The 27,359-nt window shown below is 36.6% G+C and overlaps 1 protein-coding gene across 1 annotated transcript; it reads left to right on the top strand.

Moving 5' to 3' along the window:
• The first annotated feature begins 3,037 nt into the window (after nt 1-3,037).
• GLRX3 (glutaredoxin 3) lies at nt 3,038-23,331 on the top strand. Its single transcript, XM_058188474.1, has 11 exons — nt 3,038-3,195; nt 8,549-8,657; nt 11,703-11,777; nt 12,301-12,502; nt 16,972-17,144; nt 17,234-17,295; nt 17,665-17,722; nt 18,682-18,734; nt 20,386-20,425; nt 20,506-20,598; nt 23,061-23,331. Exons 1-11 carry the CDS (start codon nt 3,113-3,115, stop codon nt 23,109-23,111), a joined length of 999 nt encoding a protein of 332 aa, XP_058044457.1. The 5' UTR covers nt 3,038-3,112; the 3' UTR covers nt 23,112-23,331.
• The last annotated feature ends 4,028 nt before the right edge of the window (nt 23,332-27,359 follow it).

Raw genomic sequence — 27,359 nt, 5'->3', positions numbered from 1 at the left:
AGGTTTGTGCTTGGTGGTCAAATGGCCTCGTTAGCATCTTTAAACTAGAAGAAGAATATGTAGCCTAAAAGCTGAAATGATTTGATGAGGGATGTTGTATACTGAAGCATGAAAGCATGTTTGCAAGGCACCAAAGTTCTATCTTTGTTGCTTTAATATAATTCCTGTTGTTTTTCAAGGGAAGTAATATATAGCACAGTATAAGCAATCAGCACTGTGTTCCAGAATCACCCACACAATCAGTGATCAGTTATTAATTCAGTAGTCAGATTTCATCATTTCCAGCACACAGCAGCTCCCATTCTTCCTCCAGTCAGACTGGCATCTCATCTGAAGTTGCTTTGCATAAAATGATGGGGTGGGAATGATCAAGCAACTGCAGTTGGAATTGTGTTGGAATCTCTGGTTTCCTGTTGCTAACAGCTGCTCCCTCTTTTTATTTCATTCCAGCATTTATTTATTTTTTGCATGCAAAGCATGTTTGAATATTAAACATTACTGGCCACAATTTTGGGGTTTTTGTTTGGCTTGCTGAACGAAGTCAGCTAGTGTGATTTTTAAGCCATGATTTATAGCTTAGCATGTATGAGCCAATTGTGGTTTATTTAGGAAGCCATAACTTAAGTGCAATGTGAGAATTAAATGCAATATATGGTTTTAAAAAGTAGTTTGTTTACATGAGAGTAGACCAATTATGCATGGAGCATTTTTTGGTGATTTTGCTTAAATTAGTCTTTTGCTAAGCTTCCATTAAGAAAAACTGAATCAATAAAGGGTTAGCAAAAAAAGCTAAGCATATTACTTTTTTAGTCATAAAAAGTAACATACATAGAAACAACAGATTAATTAATTGCTATATTGAAATGGCTGATCCCCTGGATCAATTACTATTCCAGAGTTAATGGTTTCTAACTTAAATTTTGTGGGCAACATAAAGGTGAAAGGTGCATATGTGAAATTGTGCATGTAAAATTGTAATCTGTTTACCAGATAGTAATGGGCTGGCTCCGGACTTAATCTTACTTATACTGGACTCTTTGAAAGTAATAGAGTTTATATTATTCATGATTGATCTGAATGCTGATTTTAAATAATCATTGATATATTTTTATTACTGCTGTGAACTACCCAAAGTTTTGATAAAGATGGATGGCCATGTACGTTTGTTAAATAAATAATTGTAAGTTCCAAATTGTTAAATTTGCTTTCAGCAAACCGATCCAAAATATGCCTAAATATATTCTACAATTATACAGGCAGAATCAGAATATTTTATATTCTGTTATACAATAACAACAGCCAACATTTGGCAACTGATAAATTAGTTTCTGACCTTGTTGCAAAGGCCTCCATTGAAGGAAAGAAAACATATTCATCTGAACAAATGTGGTCCCTTGTAGTTTTCATAGGATTATGCTGCTTTACTATCATATGGCTACATGGCACATAGGAAGAAAATTCCTCTTGTATTCAATGGAATTTATTTCCACAGTAGATAATTGTAAAGGTAAAGGTAAAGGTTCCCCTTGCACATACGTGCTAGTCGTTGCTGACTCTAGGGGGCGGTGCCCATCTCCGTTTCAAAGCCGAAGAGCCCGCGCTGTCCGAAGACGACTCCGTGGTCATGTGGCCAGCATGACTCAACACCAAAGGTGGACAGAACGCTGTTACCTTCCCGCCAAAGGTGGTCCCTATTTTTTCTACTTGCATTTTTACGTGCTTTCGAAACTGCTAGGTTGGCAGAAGAGATAATTGTATACATAGTGATTTTTACATTATACCTTTTAGCTTTTACTTTTACATTGACTTTTTAGGTTTATTTCTTAATAAATCTAAGTAGAATAAAATTTTTTACACCAAATATAATAGATACAATATGAAAAAATACAACTGGAATATAAATGGAATATTTGTATAAAATTTGCTGACCAGCTATTATAATTGAAGGACGTATTCAATAAATTAATCCAAAATTTGGTACGTACACAATTCAAGGAATCCAATTATACAAACACTGGAGACACCTATCTTTTTAGAAAGGTCAGGGTGCATTCCAAACAGATTAAATAATTCCTAAAGGGAAATCAAGATTCTTAGGTATAATCCAGAAAATATTAATTCCTTGAGAAATATTAATTCCATGGAAAATTGAAATGTTTGAAATCTGGTTAATAGTACAATTAAATTTACATGCTGCCTGACTCTCGGTGATTTACAATGGCAAAGATTGAATGGTTAATTCCTAACAATGACTAGGACCGGAAAAACAGAACAGGGTAAGAAGGGACCTTGGAAGTCTTCTAATCCAAGCAGGAGACTAACGACCTATACCAGGGGTCTCCAACCTTGGCAACTTTAAGCCTGGCGGACTTCAGCTCCCAGAATTCCCCAGCCAGCAAAGCTGGCTGGGGCATTCTGGGAGTTGAAGTCCGCCAGGCTTAAAGTTGCCAAGGTTGGAGACCCGACCTATAGCATTCCAGATAGGTAGCTGTGGTCACTTCTTAAAAAGCCTCGTGATGGAAGGTAGGAAATGTTGGGCCGGGGAACAATTACAAATTAATATGCTGTAATTAATTTATATCTATTTTCTTAGGGAGCTTAAGATGGGGGACGTCGCCTCATTTTTCTTCTTCACAGGAACTCGGTTTCTTAACCTGAACACTTGTTCAAAATCACCCAGGGAACCCTCAGAGATCAACACACGCCCAGAAAAACGCACGTTTGTTTTATTTATTTATTAAAACAACAACAACAACAACCGAGAGCTTGAAGCACCCTTTAAACTGGCTCAAAGCATCGCTCATGTCAGGGTTCACAGCGGGGACCGTCGAAGCTCAGCTTCAGAACACTCGTCCCCATTTCACCGCACAGAGTTCGAATGTTCCCCGGGCAACCTCTCGCTCGCGCTGCCGGCTCCTCACGCAAACAATCGCTCTTACGCCTAGCGCAATAGACTTCTCCGACGAGATTGTCCGAGTCCCGGCCCGCATGCGCGGGATTTCAGCTACCATTCGGGAGGCAGGAGCCGACTTCGGAGGGGGTGGCGCATGCGTGATAAAAGAACGTCACGAAGGGGGATAGCCCCACCCTCCTTTTGAGATCAGCACCAACGATGGCGGCGGAGGGGACAGCGGGAACCTTGGTAGAAGCGACATCCTCGGCCCAGTTCCAGGAGTTGCTGCAGCGGCCGGACAGGTGGGTATCCAGTCGCCGTTCCGCGGTTATGAGGCTCCGTTGGGTTTTCCTTGAGGCGGGGAAGGGAAAGGAAGCCACTGCCAAGTATCGGGTGCCGCTTGGCTGGTTCTCCTGGTGCTCCGCTGGAGATTTAAATGCGAAATTCTCGAGTAGGTATGTCTCGTATGTCAACTTTCATTGTGGACAGCTTTGCCGTTGGGGTTCATCTTTCCTTATCCACAGCCACCCTTGGGTTAAAGTTTTTGCTGGCTAAGGAATAGAAGATGGGCTCCCCAAAGTGGACAGTATATCATCATCTATAGCACTATCTATGGAGATTCTTCTGTCTATACCCCAAAGATGCTTTTTCAACTGGACTTTCTTGTTTTCCTGTGAAGAGGTTTGGCTTCTCATCCAAGAAGCTTCAGCACTGAAGAAAAACAAGAAAGTCCACTTGCCTCTTGAAAAAGCACCTTTGGGACAACTATGACCTGCATGTCTGAGAATCTCCATAGACTTCTGTCTATTATAGCAGGGGTCTCCAACCACGGTCCCTTTAAGACTTGTGGACTTCAACTCCCAGAGTTACTCAGCCAGCTTTGAAGCCCACAAGTCTTAAAGGAACCAAGGTTGGAGACCCCTGTATTATATTTATTTATTTATTTATTTATTTATTAAACTTTTATACCGCCCTTCTCCCGAAGGACTCAGGGCGGTGTACAGCCAAGATAAAAACAATAAATATACAAAGTTAAAAATCAATTAAAAATACCTATTCAATAGTGGCCGAATTAAAACCGTCGAATTGACCAACCTAAAATACCCCATATAAAATTACAGAAAATATAAAAAATTTAAAATTTTAAAATTTAGAAATTTAAAAATCTAAAAAAATCAGTCCAGTCCCGCTTGGATGAATAAATAAGTTTTTAATTCCCGACGAAAGGTCCGAAGGTCAGATATTTGGCGCAAACCGGGGGGAAGGTCGTTCCAGAGAGTAGGAGCTCCAACAGAGAAGGCTCTTCCCCTGGGGGCCGCCAGCCGACACTGCTTGGCGGACGGCACCCTGAGAAGACCCTCTCTGTGAGAGCGTACGGGTCGATGGGAGGCATAAGGTAACAGCAGGCGGTCCCGTAAGTACCCGGGCCCTAAGCCATGGAGCGCTTTAAAGGTGGTAACCAAAACCTTGAAGCGCACCCGAAAGACCACAGGCAGCCAGTGCAGACTGCGCAGGAGTGCTGCTAGCACTGTTAGTTAATCTAGCAATTATTAAATTATTTTCATGATATAGTTCGTGGATCTACAGTGTGAAAGTCCATGAAAGAGCTGATGTTGCTAAAGAGTTGGAGACCCCCGGTCTAGGTTATTTTCAGGTTGTCTGTTTGGGGAAGGCTAGCATGAATTGGGAAAGCTTTCCTAAGAGCAAGACAGTAAGTTTAATTTATATACAGAAGAATTTACCCTTTTTTCTCACATGTGAACCTGTGTTGATGCATGTATGCCAACAGATACACACATCCATATGCAGTCGTATTCGTTTGACCCCATACCAGAAGATTTCCCATGCTTTTTTTTCATCTCCCTGCAAATGGTCACAGTTTTGTTAAACTTAATTGCAGTTTGTCTCCTCAGTCTGCAGGTCTCATTTTAATCCCATTCAGCATCTTTTCTCTAAACACTTATGACATAAAGGAAAATGTTTCTGTCACTATATGGCAGTCATTTATCTGTCCATCACATCAATCAGCCATAAGACCTGGCGCTCTTTAAATGCCATATTCATCCCCCACTCTCTCTGTTCATGTTACAATGAATGGGATCCTTGGAGGGAAGATAGTGTTCAATAGAGCAGCATCTGAAAATGATGAGACAGAAGTAGAAGGCTTTATAAGTAATCTGGGTGGGCATGTGAACAGTGTAGGTCAATCTATCTGGGAATATTGAGTCTGAATGGAAACAAAATTTGTGACATATGTTAATATGTCAAGTCCCACAGATTTCAGTAAAATCATGTCTGGATTCTACCTATTAAAAATACAGTGTATTGACAGATTGCCTCCTCTCTGTTCTTTAACTGTAGAACCTTTTTGATAAAACTCTGGTTCTTCAGTATAATGTTTGCCAGCTAGGTTGAAATTAAAGCAAAGATGCAGGTACACTAAGAAAGTGTACCTGCATCCTCCAAAGGAGAAGATTATTCAGTAACTAAATGTGGCATCTCATCTTTAAATTCTTTTTTTATGTTATTTACCATTAATAAATAGGTGAATCCTATGTTGGGGATTCATACAAATTGTCCTTGACTTATGATACAATTGGGATCAGAATTTCTGTTCTTAAGCAAAACTTTGAATTGTGCCTGATTTTATGACCTTTTTTTCCCCATGGTTGTTAAGTGAAATTATGTTCATTAAGCACATTATGGTCATTAAGCAAATCCAGCTTTAGCCATTGATTTTGCTTGTCAGAAGCTGGCTGGGAAGATTGTGAATGGCAATTCACAATGACCTGGGATACTGCAGACATAATAAATACATGCCAGTTGCCAAACACCTGCATTTTTATCACGTGACTGGGGAGGCTGTGATTGTTGTAAGTTTGTGTACAGTTGTAAGTCACTTTTTTCGGTGCCATTGTAACTTTGAAAAGTCCCAAAACAAATGATTGTAAGTCAAGGACTACTGTAGTTCCTTAGTTTCTTACATGTATTCTTCATTTTTTTTCACTGAAAATCAAATAATTTAGGCAGAAATTTGGTTTGCCGTTCCAGTTTCATTTTCTTTTTTATTATTTTTACAACTGAATTGAACTAGAAAGGGAATACATGAACTGTGTGTATTATTTCTGTAGAACTAGTTTTTGTGCTGAGCAAGGTAGAATTAAAATAAAACCCTGATCTTGCTGAATGTAGAGTTTGGCCCCAAGGAGTCTTGCAACCTATGAATATGTATGACTATAGAGGTGAGAGAAGGGCATTATCTCCTTCACATTTTAGAAAATGAGAATGAGAGCACAAAGCTGTATTTAGGTGGGAAAGGAGGAGTTTTGCAGTGACTCAGCAGGACAAAGCTTTAGTCTAAGCTGTACTAATTGTTTAACTGGTACAATACAGTTTTAAGAAATAGATACAAATCCATTTTAGATAGAATTATTCTAGGTGAAAGTAGAAATAATATAGTGCATTGAAATGAAATAAAAATATGTGTGGGACAGATTTAAGAATTTTTTTTTCTATATCCCTCACCAAAATATCTTTCCAAAGCTGGAATGTGTGTGTATTCCAAATGGTATAAAAAAAGAAAATAGAAAATAAAAAAAAATATAGTAAAGAACAAGAAAAATATATGAAGAAATGACTTTCCCAATAGCCCAATAAGAATAAACAATTTTAGTAACTTATTCTCTTAAAATGTAAAAAATGATCTTTCTTCCATATCCCATCTCATATCTACAAACAAATCCACAAAACTTTGTCATTACCGTTCTGATGTCAGCAAAAGTTCATTAAGTGTTAACAGAGATAACAATGTATATTTTAACCTTGATTAAAAAAAACAATATTCCCTCTTTTTACTTCTAACAACCTTGATTTTTATTTTGTCCCTTCAAATAATGTTCTGGAACTTGATTCTTTTTCATTTTTTTCTTTGTCCCTTCTCACAAAATTCTTCAAAGCTTTAATAAACTTCTTTTGTCCAATACAGGAAAATTATTCAGACCACTCTCTTGTTTATTATTTTATATCTCTTTTACACATTCAGGCATAAGCCGATTTCTTTTGTATGTCCATTGTAGCATCTTTTTCCATATCATGCAGCCTGCTATTTTTAATCCACTTTAAGATCAGTATGGCAGGGGTCCCCAACCTGTGGGCCGTAGCCCAGCCCACAAGTGGGCCGTGAGAGGATTGCAACCGGGCTATAGAAATGGCCAGTGTGTGTGCGTGTGCTCACATGCACCCTCATTTGCATGAGCAGTGGGCAAGTGTGTGTGTACGCTTCATTTGCGTGAGCAGAAAGCATGTGTGCACATCGCTCACACAAATGGAGATGCATGCGCCCCCCCCCATCCTGCAAAGCTAAAAACGTTGGGAAACTGTTCTATAGTAAAACTTGTTCGTCTTCCATAATATCTTTTAAACACAGCTTATCAATAGTAGCACACACTCTTGATATTAACATCTGGGTCCATTGTTTAAAAATACTCTGCAGTGTGTCCAATGTTAAAATATTTTGCTCCATTTTTATATTAGTAAGTCAAATTTAATTGTTCTTTTCCTTTAATTGTAATATTTAGTTCTAGTTTCTTTTAGTTCCTTCAATATGCCAGCCTCTCCTTTTTAAAAAAAAATAAATCATTTTTTTGACGTTTTCCCACAGGAACGACTCTTATAATTAATTCCAAATTTTCGTCCCTTAATCTGTTTATATTTTCCCAGCAACAAAGTTCTAGCCATTCTTTTGCTATTTATTCCAAACATTAAAAAAAACCTTTAAACTTTTTATTTAAAATGTCTTTTACTAAGATTGAAGTTTCAGGCTAGTCAATCTAAAAGTTCCTTTTAGCGGAAAAGCAGTTAAAGCAGAGAAAGTGATTTGAAAAAGAAGCATGTGAATCCAATGTTTGAAGGTATTGACTGGTTTGAGCAAGATGGCTATTCCCTTGCCTCCCAGAGCTCTAAACCCGCTAGAGACCACTGTCTTGTAGTCTCCTTGCAAGGTGCAACTGACTGGAACACTTGTGGGTGATCTCAGGTCCTCTCCTTATCTGGAGTGGAATTATGAAGAGCTGATCAGCTTTCTGGTTCTTCATTCTAAGAAGGTCACCACTCTGCTTTTAGTGGAATAATCTTCATTTTGTCCCTGGAAGTTCAAAAAGTGAAAAAAAAACATTTCTTTTTCATAACTTTCTATGCAGAATGTTTTTAACTACAACCGAGCAAGTAGGAGTTGTGTACCAACAATTACCTGAGAAGGTACTTTCAACTTTTGTAACTCTTGTGGTTATGCAGAGAATGGTTGGATTGGAAGCCTTTGATATTCAGTTTCCCACTGAGGAGCAGCTGTCAGGGTCTATTCTTTGGCAGCAGTAAACAGGATGTGAAAGGAATGGGCAATGAATGTGAGTTGAATTTGGATCAGCCTTGAGTAGAATCAGTAGGTATGCTGCAGGGAATATAGGGACTGGTAATATATCATGTCAAAATCTTGGTCCACTGCTACTGTCTATTTTGACTGACAAGTGGTTCTCTTTAGGCAAAAAGGAGGTTTTTTTTCCAGTGCCAAATTCTTACACTATGCCTTTAGTTGCTTTTTACATTGCTCTGGTTTGCAAAAATACCTGACTCCTATGTGTTTCTTTTTTCTAATTGCAGGTCTTTAGTGGTGGTTCATTTTTGGGCCCCATGGGCTCCTCAGTGCGTTCAGATGAATAATGTCATGGCTGAACTAGCAAAAGAGCATTTACAGGTTATGTTTGTAAAAGTAAGTCAATATACGTGTGATTGCTTTTGCTTTGAACAAAAAATGGGCAGTTATTCCAAATTGACTTAAAAATGTGAATTGGGGCTAATGAGTTTTGTTCAACCTCACAATTATTTTCCATTTTCATTGGTGGCATATCAAATGCTTTCTTTAGTAAAAGTGAATATTTTCTATACTCCTACTTTGAAACCAGGATAAACTGTTAAAATGTGGATATAAAAGTGGGGGTAATGCTTGGCCATCAGAAAATGATGCAATACAGACCTCACTCTTTACTAAACGTCAGGATTGTGGATTGTGTCAACAGTGACAGTAAAAGTGGCTACGTCCCAAACGTTGCCATGCTTTATTTTTAATAAATCCTATATAGAGGCTTTTGAGATTGATAGCATTCAATAAGACTTAACAAACTGATTTAACAAACTAATGGGGGAAGGGTCACCTTAGAGATGAATGTCAAATAAGGGCAAATGGAGTATTACATGTATATAAGATATGCAGAATATGTTTAAATGTACATAATGTGAACTGGTTTGCTTAGGATAAAATCTGTTGTCTGAAATGTGGTTTTTACATCCAAATTTGGATAAACCGAGGTCTATAAAAGACTTTATTTTAGTAAGAGTATATTACTTATTTGATTTGTCATATGCTGCTGATTAAGCAGATCTCTCTCACTTTCAGTGCAGTTCAGGTGACCAAAATGCCTGCCTCTTTAAATTATTTATATTAATACACAGTATCACGTACTGTCATCTGGTATGGGAATATTTACAATTTCTAGTAAGATGTTTCAAATAATCAAGGAAAAATAAGTCTACTATATATTAGACACATCTCTGTGTCTAATATATAGTATATATATTATATAGTATATATAGAATATCTCTGTGTTATAATATGTATATGTGGGAATTAGTATAGAAAAATGCAAAATTGGTAGAAATTTTGAAGTGACAAGAAAAATTCATTTTAAAAAGTAAAGTAATAACACATAGTTTCTTTAAAAAAATACGCTATCTACATTAATTTTCCTTAATACCTTATGAAAGTATGTTATATAACCTGGTTTGTTTGGTATATCAGATTGAAAAACCATATATTAATTGTTAAATGCATTGATTGAATTTATTTAAAATTTAATTTAAACTAAATAAGGCTTTTCTGCATTTGTTTTGTAAAAAAAGTTGAAGTCAAAAACTGAAGAAATTACCAACATTATAGAAAAATTAAATGTTTCCACTTTATTTCTTGCTGTACTGCTAAGGGAAGGATTAAAGCTTAGAATACACATTTTGCCATATGAAGTTTAGTCTAAATCAGTCTCAGTTGTTGAATATTAAAAGTACCATTATTACCAACAGTTTTTATTACTTCTAATCTTTGATATGCAAACTTTCCTCATAGAGGAAGAGAATGTAAAATGTAAGTATCACTCCTGAAATTTTAAATAAAATGAGAAAAATAAGGAAGCCTAAAATTCAGTCTATATTGCATTCTGTGTATTCATAGGAAATATGTGGTAATATAGTGTTGCAGGTTATCCTTGTTAATGACCCTAATTATGACTGGCAGTTCTGCTGCTAAGTGAATTAGTTACTAAGTGTTGTTTCATCTTATAGAGAGGTGCAAAATTTATCCTGTAGATCCCCATATAAGGTATTTCCCTATTTGGATACCAACCTGATATGCAGATTTCAGCTCCCAGATGTTTCAGCTAGGACTGTGATAGCCAGATACGAGCTGAAGTCCTCAGATTTGGAGGCGAGCAAGTTTGAAAAAGCCTAAAGTGTTTTAGAGTTATTTATTAACTACTTTTTCATAATTAATGGTTTTAAAAATATTTTAAGCGTAACTGTTGAATACTCACATGAATATTTATGGTTGTTACAGTGAATGGAAGCTAGCAACATTATTTCTATTTATTAACATGTACCTTCACACCAAAGTTTGTGTCTTAAATATTTAGTTTTATACTGTTTTATTATCAAGTAATTCATTCAGTTGTGTAGCTTTGACCTATATTATGTTTATATTATGCAAAGGAACGTTTATTTGCCATTTCCAGAAAAATATTTGAATTCTTTCAAAATATGTTCAATTTCAAAACATCTGGATGTTAATAGACAGGAATCTTTCTATGGTCAAATATTCAGATTTTGAGCTATTTATATTTTAAGCCTAAAAGTCACCAACTCTTACTCTGTCGTTATAATACATTTATATTACACATAAAAGACACAATTTAATTACTAATTACTAAAGCATTATAATTAATGGCTTTATTATAATTATATATTATAATTAAAGCATAAATGTCTGTTACATTTGCTTATATTTCCATCTCAAATTGTTCGGGCCGTTAATAGTTTCCAAGGATTCAAAATTAGATCGGGACTTCTGTAGTTGTACGTGGAAGCCTCATTCCAAATTGCATTTTTGCAGTTTGATATTGGATTGTCAATTTCTCTTGTCAACTTAGTAGTGCGCTAATACCTAACGGTCTTTCAAGAGTTAAAAACTAAAATGTACCAGGCATCAATAGTTTATTGAAGAAATACTCCTTTTTTTTTTGCTTCATAATTTGCAGAAGGCTGGAAATGTCAGTCATGATGTACTGCCTCTTGAAATTAGTCAATAGAGCAAACAGCAAGAATTGCTGTGGGCAGAAAATAAGCACTGTAATCATGACATAACTGGGGTCAGTGATTTATGGATTTCAATATAGTAGTAGCTGCATATGATTGAAAATTTACTAGGTCACTAGTGCACCACGAATTTTATTCACAGCCTCTAGGCATCTTTTGAAATGTGCAACAAAATAAAAACCTCTGAACCTGTTTTGACATGGCAGGCTCAGTGGATGACAAGCCTGCCCTGTGAGTTTCATTTAAATGCAAATGTGTCACAAACTTTTGCGCGGAAATCCTTTTTAAACATTTAACATGACTAAAAGAACAGTGTAGACAAGATCAGCCAGTGCAATCTAAACTATAAATAAGCTTTTGGAAACGAAATCATATTTCCTTCTTTTTTTAAAAAAAGCTGGAAGCTGAAGCAGTGCCGGAAGTATCTGAAAAACATGAAATTTCTTCTGTTCCAACGTTCTTGTTTTTTAAGGTAAACTTATTTTGTCTTTCTTGAATTAATACTTTGGAGGAGAACACATTATTTCCAGATAAATGTTTAAATGTTTATAATATTCAATTTATATAAAAATGTTGGGAATTTCATAATTAAGCTATATAGAATTCCTGTTTTTTAAATACTGCCTCAGAAGGTATTCCTGTTTTTTTAAATATTGTCTCAGAAGCTATTTACAAGAAACTACATTTCAGTTATTAACCATATTAAAAACAATTTGATACCTAAGCTCATTGTGTTGACTTAGCTATTAGATATTTTAGAAGCTGTGTTTTAATCATTTTGATTCTCATGCCCACTGATGGGTTTACTAACTTACTATGCTCTGTTTCATTACTTCTTGTGAAATGAATTTTATACCAGCTGCTGTATTTGAATTTTTCTTGTGGCTTTTAATATAGTGATATGATTTTGTTCTCTATCGTATGGTGATAGTTTTTAGAATTGTATTGTTGTAGCCTTTGCAAATTGATCAAAAGCAGCTATTGTCTGTTGACAGAATTCCCAGAAAATCGATCAATTGGATGGCGCTCACGCACCAGAACTGACCAAAAAAGTTCAGCGACATGCATCTAGTTTGACTCTTTCATCTGCTTCTGCTGATAATGAAAAAGAGGACCTTAATTCACGACTCAAGAAACTGATTAATGCTGCACCTTGCATGTTGTTTATGAAGGGAACACCTCAAGAAGCTCGCTGTGGTGAGAATTATTTTAAATTCTTTGTGTGGTAGGACAGTTTTTTTTATAAGAAGTGACGCAGTGGTTAGAGTGCAGAACTGCAGGCTACTTTTGCTGATCACTGGCTGCCAGCAGTTTGGCAGTTTGAATCTCATCAGCTCAAGGTTGACACATCCTTCCATCCTTCCGAGGTTGGTAAAATGAGGACCCAGATTGTTGGGGGCAAGATGCTGACTGTAAACCACTTAGAGAGGGCTATAAAGCGGTATGTAAGTCTAAGTGCTACTGGTATTGCTATATACAATTTTGTGTTATAGGTTTTCTAAAAAATCTGATCTCTGAATGCTCAGGACTGATCAGCATTCTTTTTAGCAATTCTACTAGTTCACTCATTTAGCCTGGGCGCTAAATGATGGAGGACACAGTTGCCTTGGTGCAGCTTTAACTGCAGCTATGCTAGACCTAGGTCTGGTTTTATGGGTTCAGGAGATTTAGGAGTTATTGTTAGGTTAAGAATACTGTACAGGTAGTCCTCAACTTATGACCACAATTGAACCCAACATTTACCATATGTTACTAAGTGAGAAATTTGTGAAATGAGTTTTGCTTCATATTATAACTTTTCTTGCCACATTTGTTAAGTGAATCACTGTAGTTGTTAAATTAGTAACATGGTTATTAAGTGAATCTGGTTTCCTCATTGACTTTGCTTGTCAGAAGGTTGCAAAAGGGGATCACATGACCCCGGGACATTGCAACTGTCATAAAAGTGAGTCAGTTGTTGAGCATCGGAATGTAAATCACATGACCATGGGGATCCTGGCAGTGGTCATAAGTGTGAGAATGGTCATAAGTTGCTTTTTTAACTTTGAATGGTCACTAAGCAAATTGTTGTAAATTGAGGAAAGGGGAATAGGGAAAGGGATAATTGAGGTTAAATCCTATATGAAGAATATGGAGAAGAGGTATGTAGAAATCCTTGCTTACAGAGATACTACTCTTGTTGACTGAAACTATTCCAATATTGGCAGAGACAGGTAATCAGAGTATAATTATTCCATTCTCTCTTAAACCACACAAAAGAAACCTTAAAAGTATGATAGTATTTTAAGTGTGGAAGATGGGCAAAGGGTTGGGAATGATTTCTTTTGCATTTATAACATGGATCAATGAGCTACTCAGTGGGTTGCTGAGAAGGCGGATTCATCCACTTCAGGGTAATGCCTGTATCCTTTAGGTCAGTACTGTATTTGTTGTTCTCTCTTTGGAAGGAGTTTGGGTCAGTTGGAACACCTGAAGACGTGAGAATTATTCAGCTACATTTATTCTAAGAGTATATAAAAAATTCCAAGTTTCTTCATGAACTTTTATAGCTCCTAAATCATTTTTGAGCAATATCTGTTAGTAACAAAAAAATTGATCTCTCGTAATAATATATAATGGATTCATCTTTAAGGACATTGTTTGACGAATGAACCAAATTTTGCACCTACTTATTATCATTACTCCCCTCTTTACACATTTTTATTCAAATTTTTCTTCATTATCTTTTGTCTCAAAATATTTGTGTCTCTACTTAATTTGCTGTGTATTGGCTTGCTGTGAGCACTGTACTGTATAAATCATTTCTTTCACAGAAGTGCAGCTAATCCTCGACTTACAGCCATTCATTTAACAACTGTTCAAAGTTATAATGGCACGGAAAACAAAAATTACAACCGTTCCTTGCACTTACAACCATCACAACATCCCCAAAATCATGTAATCCAAATTCAGGTGCTTGGCAATCAGCATGTATGGTTGCAGGGTCCCGGGGTTTCATGTTTGCCGTTGGCAACCTTTCCAGCTTGCTTTTGACAAGCAAAGTCCACCGGGGATGCTGGATTCATTTAATATTGTATGTTTCACTTAGCAACTGCAGCTGATTCACTTAATAACAGTTGGCAAGAAAGATCATGAAGTTGGACGTGATTCACTTACAAACCTTGCTTAGCAACGGAAATTCTCATTCAGATTCACTGAGTTCAGTTATTGAGTTTAGTGTAAAACTGATTGATAAGCTATGCATGCATACTCATTCCAGAACAGCAATATAATCGGAATATAAATGAATGGGAGGAAGAGATGGGTTTTAGCTGTACTGTGCTATTTCTTGGCTGCTGCTGTATCTGTCTATAAATCTCATGCACATTTATAACAACAGATGATCTTTATTTTGACTCTTATTTTGTCAGGAAGATTACAAAAATAGTTACAAATGTATATTATAAAATTCTCTAGATTGCCTCATAAGAACTGTATAATGGTTCAGAACATGATATCAACTACACAGAGTTTGCTGGTTGTAAAGTTCCTAACAGATTGTGTCCACACCAATTGACATAAGAAAGGCAATGGTTTGCCATTTGTATCTGAGTATAATTGAATTATTGGAATCAGCAATCCTTATTATGGCTGGTATTTCATCACTGCCTATGTAAAAACTGTTTACAACGATGTTATATTTCATCTGTGCCCTAGCTTCCTGCTTATAGCTGTTTTTGCTTGCTGACATTAGTATTACACAACAATTATATGTAGCTTTCCATCTCTTTTAGTGTACATTAAAGCATGTACACTAAACATTGTACACTATGCATGTACACTAAAGCATGTCTGAAGTGTACATTTAAGAACATACAGACCAAGGCTGCACTTCAGACACGCTTTCATTAGCTTTTGCATTGCTCAGATTGCATTGGTTTTTTAAAAAAGTCAAATATTTTGTTATGGGAACAAAGTATGATGTTGGCACTTTATCCCTAAGCGTAATAACATTTTCAGCCTGCTACTTTAACCCTTAAAAATGAAGTCCTATCAATCAATCTTTTTGTCTGTTTATAGTTGCCTACAGCTAAAATAAAGTGCTTGTGCTCTTTTCTTTAGAAGCCTCTTACTGTAGAAATGAATTAATACATTGGTAGCAAAATAACCATCAGCAATCACCCTGTAGCTGTTTACTAATGAACTCCCAGATGAATGGGGAAAGAAGGGAGATCAGGATCCTTGTTTCACTCGAGGCAGTACAAGAACTTAATGCTTCAGTTCAGCGAAGAAAAGCAACTTATACATCATATAAATAAATACTGTTTGCTCTTGGCTCAAAATGCAGATTATGAAGACCTCAAGCTACAGTACAAAACAAAAGTAATGGGAAAATTTGCCAGATAGAAATCTTGTATAGGTTGCTTAGAATGTGCACTTATTTTAAAACTGTCATAATATATCTGGTGTCTTGGAACTTCTTGTAAATTGGGCAATATTTTTCATATACCATGTAAAGCTGTGAATATGTAGCAACACATGTAGACACATAAGGATAATTTCTCCTGTTTTGTAAGGAGAAAATTTAAATATAGTAGACGAGATTATATACACATATACATATACAGTATATATTTTGTTTTCTAGGTAGTTTTATTACTCTTGTTTAAATGGAGTTAACAGTAAAATAACATGTTTGATACTGAAATATAAATATGAAATATCACAGTTGTACAATTGGGACTAATGAGATGGGTAAGTGATACTATTTCATTGGGCCCTTTTCCTATGTTCTCCACTTCTTGGCTGCTGCTCAGTATTATACCTTGAATTATTAAAATGTTTGTTAACTGACATTAAGCAAAAATTCTCTGGTTGAGTCAGCCATGAACTTTTCATTAATGTAAAAATATTCTCAACAATGGCCATAGTTGGGAAGGAAGAAAAACATGATATCGGGTTGATAATGATGCTGGAATAAAATTATGAGTATTATATATTTTGTGTAGGAACAATATAGAATATAGAATAACAATGCTTTAAGGGACCTTGGAGGTGCTCTAGTCTAACTGCTCAAGCAGGAGATCCCATTCTGGACAAATAGTTGTCTAATCTCTTCTTGAAAACCTCCAGTGATAGAACACCCACAACTTCTGGAGGCAAGCTGTTCTCACTGTAGGAAATTTCTCCTTAGTTCTAGGTTGGATTTCTCTTTAATGATCTTCCACCCATTATTTCTTGTCCTCCCTTCAGTTGCTTTGGAGAATAGTCCAATCCTCTCTTCTCTGTGACAGCCTCTCAAGTACTGGAAGACTGCTATTATGTCACCCACTAATCCAGTGATGGCTAACCTTTTCTGGACCGAGTGCACCCAAAGCGGCCAAAACCCCAAAATGCAATCCGCCCCACCCCCGAGCATGCCCGGTATGGTAGAGACCCGAAGACCAGCTGAGGCGTGCTCGCATGCGTGGCGGTGGTGAATTGGGGCATGGCTTGTGTGCCATCAGAGAGATCATGGCCTTAGTCCTTCGCTTTGTAAATCTAGACATAGCCCTTTATGTTACCATATTTAATTTTGTGGGACACTTCTGTTAGTTTAAAGATTGATACAGCTTCATTAAAAATCATGCTTTTTTTTCTTTTTGTCTCCCATCTCCCCCCCCCACCCCCACCCCGCAATCTTCCAGGTTTCAGCAGACAAATCATAGAAATTCTTAACAAACATAATGTTGTGTTTAGCAGCTTTGATATATTTTCTGATGAAGAAGTGCGCCAAGGTCTAAAAACATACTCCAGTTGGCCTACTTATCCACAGTTATATGTAAACGGAGAGCTTATAGGTGGACTGGACATTGTTAAGGTTAGAAAATAAAATCATCTGTTTCTTTTTTAAGAAAAAAAATCTAATTAAAAAAGTATTTTATAAATACAACCTTTTTTGTTTTTTAGGAGCTTGAGGCTTCAGGCGAATTGGATACAGTCTGCCCTAAGGCACACAAATTAGAAGACAGGTATGGTGCATTTTGTTTTCTGTTTATTGTAAAGAAGAAAATGGGTATATTCCATGACTGAATTTAATTGCTGTCTACTTTATAGTATTGTTATTTTTTTTTTTCGCGCTACGAAAGAAAACCTGTACAACAATGGATATGATACTGTGCATCTTTTTTCCTTTGTGTTTTTCAGCTTGATTTCTTTTTTTAAAATACTTAAGTGCATTGTTAGAAAATAATTTTAAAAGCCATATCTTGTTATGAAAGAAAAATAAGTAAACATAAAATCGTTGAAAAAATAGTGACATGTTTCAGTGAAATTCTGTTTTTGATCTATATTCTCTTACAAGTGAATGCCAAGATTTTATCAATCTTTTCCTTGTTTAGGCTCAAAGATTTGATAAACAAGGCCCCTGTGATGCTATTCATGAAAGGGAATAAACAGGTAAGATTTGTAAGAATGTTTTAGTTTGATGAACATTGTAGCTTATTACAATAATGCGTTAGCTGTTCCCAACCTTATGACTTCTATATACAATAGAACTACAATGTCAGAATTCCCACCCAATATGGTTTATATAAGAATCCTAAGAACTACAGTCCCAGATTATGAAGGAATATAATGTGGAAAATGTGGTTGAAAGGTCAGAGCATATTCCTTCATGGAATATGTACTGGAATATGTACATATTCCTGGAACTAGGAAGTATAACTGTGTGTTTTTTGGCTAGAAAACTAATTAAATACAAATGCAAACAGCCATTCGTCATGAGAAAGGCGTTCCTGAAGTATAGTTTTTGAAGAGTTTGATAGTAACATTTGAGGTCAACACTATTTTATTGTTCCTGTTTACAGTTGTAACAGAGATGAAAGCATAACTTTGCAACCAATATTTGCATTTAGAACCTTTGCATGTAAGTCTTTAAAGGAAAGCTGAAGACATGATAATTAAAGTTGCAGTTTCACTTACCAACCACTTCATTTAATGATCTAGTTGCCGGTTTCAAAACAAGGACTACCTGCAACCATACTTTCATGTATAGTTAGGTAGATAGACATGTAGAAAGTTCACAGCCGACTGTACTGCATATCTAATAAACTGGTATAAATATCTATTGTTCTGAGGTGAAGACTGGGGAAAAAATTGCTCACATTAATTTTTAGAATGTCTTATTTTTTGTTCCTTATTTCTGAATTGTTCCAACCTGTTGCCTTCTAAATATTTTGAGAATTAAAATAATGTTTGAGTAGTAACCTACTGTCTTGTGAGGATTTCAGGTTGAAATATGTAAGCATCTAAAGACTACCTTAATTTTTTAAAATCGGTTTGACACAATTTTAAAGTTAATACATATGGGTTAATCTAGTAGAAAACAATGATTTGTTCTTTTATTCTTATTTTAGACAGCAAAGTGTGGATTCAGCAAGCAGATTATAGAAATTCTAAATAATACTGGGTATGTAACAAATGTATTAGCTTAAATTTTGTTGAAATATGCCAGCATATTATTTTCTTGCATTATACATGATATAAACTAAAAAGATTATCAAGATTAAATATATATTTTGTTAAATATTCCAGCATATTATTTTCTTGCATTATACCTGTTACAAACTAAGAGCATTATAAAGATTAAAAACATATTTGGTATGTTAATTCTTAGCCTTTTAATCTTTATAGTACTTCTATCTTTTCAACATCCATGAATTCTCTGATTGTATCTTTTGTTGTCCCCTCTCCATTTTTGCACTTTTCCTCTATATACTGGAAGGCTCTTTGTATCTGCTTGTCTACTGTTACCATAGTTAATAATTAAATAGAAGAAAGACATTTTACCAGATTGGCAACCCTAACCCCTCACTTCCATTCATCAGTTCTGTTGGTTCTCTTAGCTGCTGAACAATTTGTAAAACTTGGACTCTAATGGTGTCATCTCAATAGTCAGTTTAGTACTGTAATGCTAACCTGTTAATTACATAATTGATCTCATGCTCAAGATCTTTTGTTCAGGTTTACATCTCTAGCCCTCTTAGAGTTCACTTTAAATCCCCTTGATCAAGCTCAGTATGCTTTGATTATAAGAGCCGTGGTGGCACAGTGGTTAGAATGCAGTACTGCAGGCTAACTCACTGTTCACTCCAGGAGTTCAATCCTGACCAGCTCAAGGTTGACTCTCTCAGCCTTCCATCCTTCTGGGGTCGGTAAAATGAGAACACAGATTGTTGCGGGCAATATGCTGACTCTGTAAACTGCTTAGAGAAGGCTGTAAAGCACTATGAAAACAGTATATAAGTCTTATTGCCATTGCTATATTCCTAAGCACTCTTTCTTGGTGTCAGGATTCTTTTTAAAAATTGTCTCCAGTTAGACTGACTGACTCAAAAGAGCCACAAAAGCAGTGAACTCTGGACAGGTGGTTCTTTTTCCCCAAAAAAATCCCCCTATAAGGTTTTGGGAAGTGTTTTATTTTGAAAAATAAAAACAAGGTATAAATTATGAAACTTACTAGTTTATATGTGTTGTATATAGCTTCTACCCTATATCCTATCCTTACTATCCTATATTACTATATAATTTACTATTACAATAATGCTATCTATTTCATAGTAGTACTATTATATAGCAATGTTTTCTTCTTAAAAAATATTATTCTGCCTTAATTTCTCTCTCTGGAATTTCTTCTGAATTTTTTCTTCCGTTTCTGACCAGGATAGATTACTTGCAAATTTCCATGTTGTGTTTCTATACTTGTACTTTTCCTTGCTTTGACTCTGTAACATTTTTTCCCCTGGACCATTCACTTGGTTTGAGGGGAAAAAACACCATTTATGTGGCTGCATTATTCCGTTTGCTGGTGGCTGCAGAGCTGCCAAAAGAAATGTCTCCTCCATTCCCCTCCTGCACCTGTTTCAAGATTGCAGCTTTATTGGCAATTCTGCCCATGCTGACATTGGGAGAAGCCTTAAATAAAATAGGGAAATAAAAAGGCAGCACAGATGCTGACAATTTTTCTAAGCAGGCTATTCTTTTGAGAGTAGGCTACCTTTCAAAACTGTTACTATTTATTTCAAGGTGAAATAATAAATCTCAATGTCTTTTTTATTTAGTGTGGATTATGAGACTTTTGACATACTGGAGAATGAAGAGGTATGTTGTTCAAATGCAATTCTTATTACAGAGTTTAGAAATCTATAATGTGGAACATTAATCAAGTCTACATTTCTTAGGTACGGCAAGGATTAAAGAAATATTCAAACTGGCCAACTTACCCACAATTGTATGTGAAAGGTGAACTTGTTGGAGGCCTAGATATTGTTAAGGTGAGAATAGAATTGTTGAGAAGTCTGTAATCATTTCATTTTAAAAAATAGATTGCTGCGTTATCCAATTTGATACTTACTTGATGTTCAGATTTATGATTTCTTTGTTGCTTATTCCTCAATTGTAGTTTTAATGTCCTAAACATTTGGGTCCAGGATTAATGTTAAATAAATGGAAATAGCTTTATTACATTTTATCAGGGCCATATTATTGAAATGAGAAGTCCTTGGTACTCTCTGAGCTTGCTTGTTTTCTTGCAGATGTTTTGTTATCCTAACTACTAGGTAACATGTTAGGTAATGAAACATCTGCAAGAAAACAAGCAAGCTCAGAGAGCATCAAGGAGCCCTCAATCATGAATTTGCATAAGTTTATTTCTAGTGCTTTTGACATTTGAAATATAATGTGTTAAAGTTTTTTTTAATAACCTATCATCAGCCTGATACATTGTTGTAAAAAACAACAACACCTTAAATCTTCATTGAATGGTTATACTACTACTAATAATAATGAAAAGTTGTTTCTTGACATCAATCAGTTATTTGTTCTAAGAGCTATCTCTTCTTACTCCCATGGGTGCATTTAAAGATATTTGGTTTATCTAGCTTTAGTCTCCAACATTATTTTTTCCCGAAAACAATATGTTTTGCAAAAAAAAGTGTCACATTTCTGAAAAAGAAGGTAAGATTTTATTGTATACTTTTAAAAAATGGCCCTGAAGGAAAAAATAGATCTGTATTTCTTGCTCCATCTTCTTATATTTGTGTGTGCACACAATGAACAAGCATTGACTTTAAACCTAAATACTCCAGGGTCTATTCTTGTCTTCAGTGTTTTATAGCCAATATCAAAGTCATTGTATCTCCTGGGAAGGAAGAATCAATAAGTCTCATTAGTTTTTTAAAAATAGGTTTATATTATTTAGCTCATGTAGTTATTTTTTTAAAACAAATATTCAAAGATTATACACTATATGGTTTTAAGGAATGTAAGATATTTTCATTTTGTTACATGTAGGTTCTATAAAATTTCCTTACATGGCACATATTATGTTTTGAGGCCCTAGGAATTGAGATGAATCAAATGATACAGTTCACATTTTAATCATTTTGAAAATCTACTGGGAAGTATTTTTCACCGACAGTAACATTTTTCTACATAGTTCTATTTAGCAATGTTCAATAAAAAATCCATTTTGGCAGGCAGAATCCTCTGATTTCTCTTTGGGTTGATTTTAAAAACTATCTCCAATAATTGAATTTATTAAAACTATAATTGGAGCTTGACAAGTTCCAAAAACAGTTGTTCTAGTTTATCACCTTTCTTTTTTCCAGTGTAGAACATTTAATAGGTTTCTGTAGTTTCATTAACATAGAAATTTCTCAGGATGCTGCAAACTAATTGTAGGCCTTGGCCTATAATTTTTTTTAAAGTCAGTGTAATTTTTTTTTTTTGAAGTCAGTGTCTTGCTCTGAATTGTTCTTGCAAACAACCAAAGATATAATAAAATATGATTAATGATACAAAAAAAAAATCCTGCTTATAACATTTACCCTTTTCCATTCGTGTGATGCTCTCCCTGCTCATGTTTCTAGGGAAACACGAACAGGAACAAAACAAGTGTAGAATATATTCCAAACATAAAGCAAATTCTAGGTTCATTTGAAGGCTTATAGTAAGTAGTGGTAATATTTTCTAATGCTTAAGTCCCAGAGAACTGTTGCTGTTATGAATTACAGCACTGGGTTTAGATCACGAATGTCCAGCCTTTTGACTTGTCTGGGCTGGATTGAGTGAAGAGGAGTTGTCTTGGGCTGCATATAAAACATATACTAGAGATAATGTATATAAACCATACGATAACGTATATGATCTTGTGGGGCTGCATTCTAACTGTCCAGAGCCATATGAAACCCATGGAGCATGGGTTGGAGACACCTGGTTTAGATGATGAAATCTTACTTGGTCTAAGGTAAAATTCATATCCGAGGCTAGAAAGACTCCATCTGTGCCAGATAAGATTTTATAGTTGCAATACAGCAAGTTTATATAACAGATTTTTTTTTTAATTTGCATTTATATCCCACCCTTCTCCGAAGACTGAGGGCGGCTTACACTATGTCAAGCAATAGTCTTCATCCATTTGTATATTATATACAAAGTCAACTTATTGCCCCCAACAATCTGGGTCCTCATTTTACCTACCTTATAAAGGATGGAAGGCTGAGTCAACCTTGGGCCTGGTGGGGCTTGAACCTGCAGTAATTGCAAGCAGCTGCTGTTAATAACAGACTGTCTTACCAGTCTGAGCCACAGAGGCCATTTCTAGAACACATTGGTAGATACCCAGTTAATGAATAAAACAGCTATAGGCACTGGACTTTATGCATCCAACTGGCTTTTTGGTTGAGCTTTGGTAATCATATCAGTCCCTGAATGTTTTCTCCCTTTCTTCTTCCAGGAACTAAATGAATCTGGTGAATTGTCATCTATCCTGAAAGTAGAAAATTGATGCAAATGGAATACATTGATCAAGACAACTGAAATACAAACATTATTATTGACATTTGCACTGGACCAGGTTAAAACAGAAAAAAAAACAAACAGAATGCAGGCTTCTGACTTCCTTTTCATAACAGACCATACTAGAGAAGTATGTAAAATGTTGACCTTCATACAACTGTAAACTTGTGAACATTTTCAGACTGGATTAAAATTGAAGTTCAAACATGTATCTGAGTACTTTAATTTTTCATTCCATTCACACAGGCATCTAGCTGACTTAGCCCTTGTTTAACTGGTATATCTGCTCACCATTTTATAGCCATTGAACTTTCTAATGTTGTGGTCTGATGCCTATAATAAAGTAAAGACATCATTATGGGGGCCTAGTCAGGCTCAAGAATGAGGACTCCATCCTATCAGAATTAATGACGCATATCTTTCTAGCCATATTTTAAGTAATATGGCTAAAAGGGGCATAGCATAACACACTTAGGAGATTTTCCTTTTCCTTCATTGATTGGGAATTTAATCTGAATTATATATCTCTTACTAAATTTGTAGTCATTCTTCCAAGCCTTTTGGCTGCAACTTCTATAATGTAGTTTAAAATGCACAAAAACCATCTTATCTATGCCACTGAAACAACTTGAATAAAGTAGCAGTAGAAAATAGAATCGACTCTTAATAGCAAATAGGTGCTGAGCGTTAAGAGAAATATCAGTATGATTTAATGTAATGCTAAATTCTAGATAAATTCTAAATTACTAAGCCACACAAAAAGATTAAAAGCAAGTCCATATACTCAAAGGAATGTAAGCAATGGTCTGACCTTCAAGACAATGGTCAAAAATCTGCTAAATTGCAGAAAAAGCCTAGAATTTATTAATTTGTTATATTTATATAACCACCCATTTCATAATCAAGATGCTGTGGAAGCGTAGAAATGTCGATCATCCATCCATCCATCCTATATATTGGTTGCAAAAGAAAATGGGAAACCAGGGTAGAGTACAGTAGAGTACTTTGCTTGGACTGCTACATTTTTGCACATTCTTCTGGTATTCATATTAGGGAGTTGCAGAAAATATAACGTAACATTTTCCAACACTACCTACTGTCTGCTAGTCATATTATAGACATTGGGTCCGAATTGGGTCTCCCATCTCCACAAACATTTGGGTCAAAGGGACCTGTGGCAGTATTATCCTCTATGGCAAACTACTTTTAGAAGATTATCCTAAAAGCATCCTGGGCCAAGCCCTGCAAGCCTTTACCTGCAGTTATTATAATATATGTTAAACTGTGGAATTGATTTTCATCTCTGAACTTGTGAGATGCCACTTTCTGTACCTATTTCAGTTTCTGAGTGAAGGTCAGTCCTGGTAGAGTGCATCATAATAATCCAATCCTGACGTAATAGACCATTGTTAGGCCCTCCAGACGGAACTTCATGGCTTGTGAACAATGCAATAATATCTCAAGAACTTTAAAACTGTAAATATTGTACTGAAACAATATAATGTATGAAGATTTCTAACAATACAATAAAAGGAAAAACAAAAATGCATTTTGTTATAATTCAGTTTCAACTTGTTCGGTTTCATCTAGTCACTTACTGCTTCCAGATGTTGGGTAAGGATCTCTACTGCACCTCTTGCTTGGTTCTGTGAGGGAGAAATACATTGTATATATTGATGACAACTCTCCCCAAGCCCAAAGATAACTTCCCCCGGTAGTTTCCTATAGATGTTAACATGGGGGAGAGCTAAACCTGAGGCATCTCATGTTGGAGTAATTATGAGTTCAAATGTTTCTTCAACTTTAGATTGGAACCAGTAACTCAGGAAAGAGTGGAACCATTGTACCAGAGTTGTTCCAACTCCCAACTGTAGGCAGTCCAGAAAGCAATCAGGATTAAATACTATTGAGAAAGCTAATAAGCCAAGAGAGCCATGCTCCCTCTATCCATGCCTTGATTAAGATAATCCACAAGAGCAGAGATGTCAAAACTCATGGCCCCTGAGCCAGATGCATCACGCACTAGCCATGTCCACCCCCAGTTTAGCCAAGGGGGGGAAAAAGTCAAGATTGTCACATGACGATGTCACGAGTTTCACACTTGTGCAGAAGAGCAATTAATGTGATTTCACTCCAAGATCTTGATCTTCAATCTGACTGAAAAAAAATCCAGGTGATCCACTTTATTCAGAATCCTTGATAGCTGCAGTTTCATCACATTCTCTCCAATCCTGCTAAAAAAGATGAAAGATCCAAAGATGTTGGGTTTTTAGATGGCATCTTTGGTCAGGTGTGTAATGATGTTTAAGGTTGACCGTACTTTTCCCTTTGGTAATTAATGAGCTGAATCTAATCCTTTCCCTCATTGGCTGCCCAAAGAATGCAAGGGAATCAAGGATCCAGCCTACAGGTGGATAACTCATTCCAGTTATCCATTCCATTTTTGAGTGCACCAGATCAAAGAATCCCAGGTCACGAGTAATCCCATTTACTTCATTTTGCCTTCTTTGTGTAATACCTCCAAATATGAGCCATTTTATCCCCAATATATCTAGCAAATCACTTCAGTCTGATGGATACATCCCTAATATGCGGATTAAATAAAACAGCATTGCTGGAAGATGATCAGGCAGTGCAATATGGGCAGAGAAATACTTTTTGCTGTACTTATCATCAGAATCGCAGCTCCAACCTGAGCTCATAGGGTGTTGTGTCTTCGCTCCCCCCCCCCCGAACCTGGCCTCCTGGCAGAAAGTGACTCAGAGAGTGAGGGGGAAGAGCCGACAGGGCTTCCCTCTGTGGAGCCCCCTTTTCTGGCTCTGCTCCAAGTCCCAGAGGCAGGCCAGGTGGAGGAGATGACAAGGCCTCCTGCATCTCCTCCCTCTCAGGCCATGTGTTCTGTTTCCCTCCTCCAATACTCCCAACAAAGAGTCAGTCAAAGGCCTTCTCTTCTACTTTATTTACATAGATAAATGTCCTGGCCACGTCTACCCACGGGCCTGCCATGTCTCTGGAGATAACGAGGAAATTATAGATAAGGCCAGAATTACTCACGAATATATTCTTCCCTCCATTGATACAGTTTGCCCACGTAAATTCATTGCTTTGTCCAAGACAAAAAACCAGGAAGTCCCGCCTCCTATTTATAGTCTCTGCAGATGTCACTGCATGACCATCATTCCTTGGCTTTGTCCCAACGCTTCCTCTGCTGCGCGCGCTGGTCACGTCTGCGCAGTCTTGCATCACTCCAAAACTGTTCTTGGGGCATTGCCAAATCAGAAGAGGGGGAGAATCAAGCCTTGCCGGCCCCTCCTCCTCCCTTTGAGTGGGTGCCAGGGAGGGAGAGGGCCCAAGAGAAGCAGGCCTTGCCAGGTCTTCTCCCTCACTTTCTGAATCATCCGAGTCCAGGAGTCCGGGTCCAGGAACCTGGGTCACAACACCATGCCTCAAGACCCAGCTGCTGACAATCAGTCGTGGCTGGACCCCCGGTATTGCAGACAGGAGAGACGGCAACATCAAAAGAAAGGGTGGGGCAGGCCTAGAGAGTGCTGAGTCACGGAGCCACACCCCACAGGATATAAAAGAAGGAGGGGCTGCCCTATAGTTCTTGTGACGAACAAACAATTGACTGTTGAAAACGTTGGCTGTACTTTGGCTCCTGGATTCTGTTTCGTTTCCTTCTGAACTTTGGGATTGTTCCAGCTCGGACTGCAGTCACTCTGATAGATAAGAGGACCTGGCAAGCACTCGCAGGTTCGTTGCCAGAACTGTTACCTGCAGCAAGAATAAATTGCTGGCACATCTAATCAGTTTGCGTTTCTAATTGATTGCAGTTGGGGGGGGACAGAACATCGGGCTAGATGTGGTCTTTGTCTTATACTGGAGCCCCAATTACTTTTCTGCTATGCATCTGTTGTTATTCATTGGTAACACCAGGCTTTGATGTCATGATGAGGCTGCTTGAGGGCAATCAATTTTAATGGTTTACTGGCCATCTTCTGGAAGTCAAAAATCTGTGGCACAGCTGGCAGCCATTAAAAAAATTACCAAGAATTTATATCCTGAACACTGATCAAATCCGTGTATTATAGACAGATAGTTCTTGACTTATGACCACAATTGAGCTCTGTTGTTAAGAGAGACATTTGTTAAGTGAGTTTTACCCCATTTTACAACATTTCTTGTCACTGCTGTTAATTGGATCACTGCAGTTGATAAGTTAGTAACCCAGTTGTTA

The sequence above is a fragment of the Ahaetulla prasina genome, chromosome 6 (assembly GCF_028640845.1).
Source record: "Ahaetulla prasina isolate Xishuangbanna chromosome 6, ASM2864084v1, whole genome shotgun sequence".
NCBI classification, from domain to species: Eukaryota; Metazoa; Chordata; class Lepidosauria; order Squamata; family Colubridae; genus Ahaetulla; species Ahaetulla prasina.
This window is presented reverse-complemented; position numbering and strand designations above follow the sequence as displayed.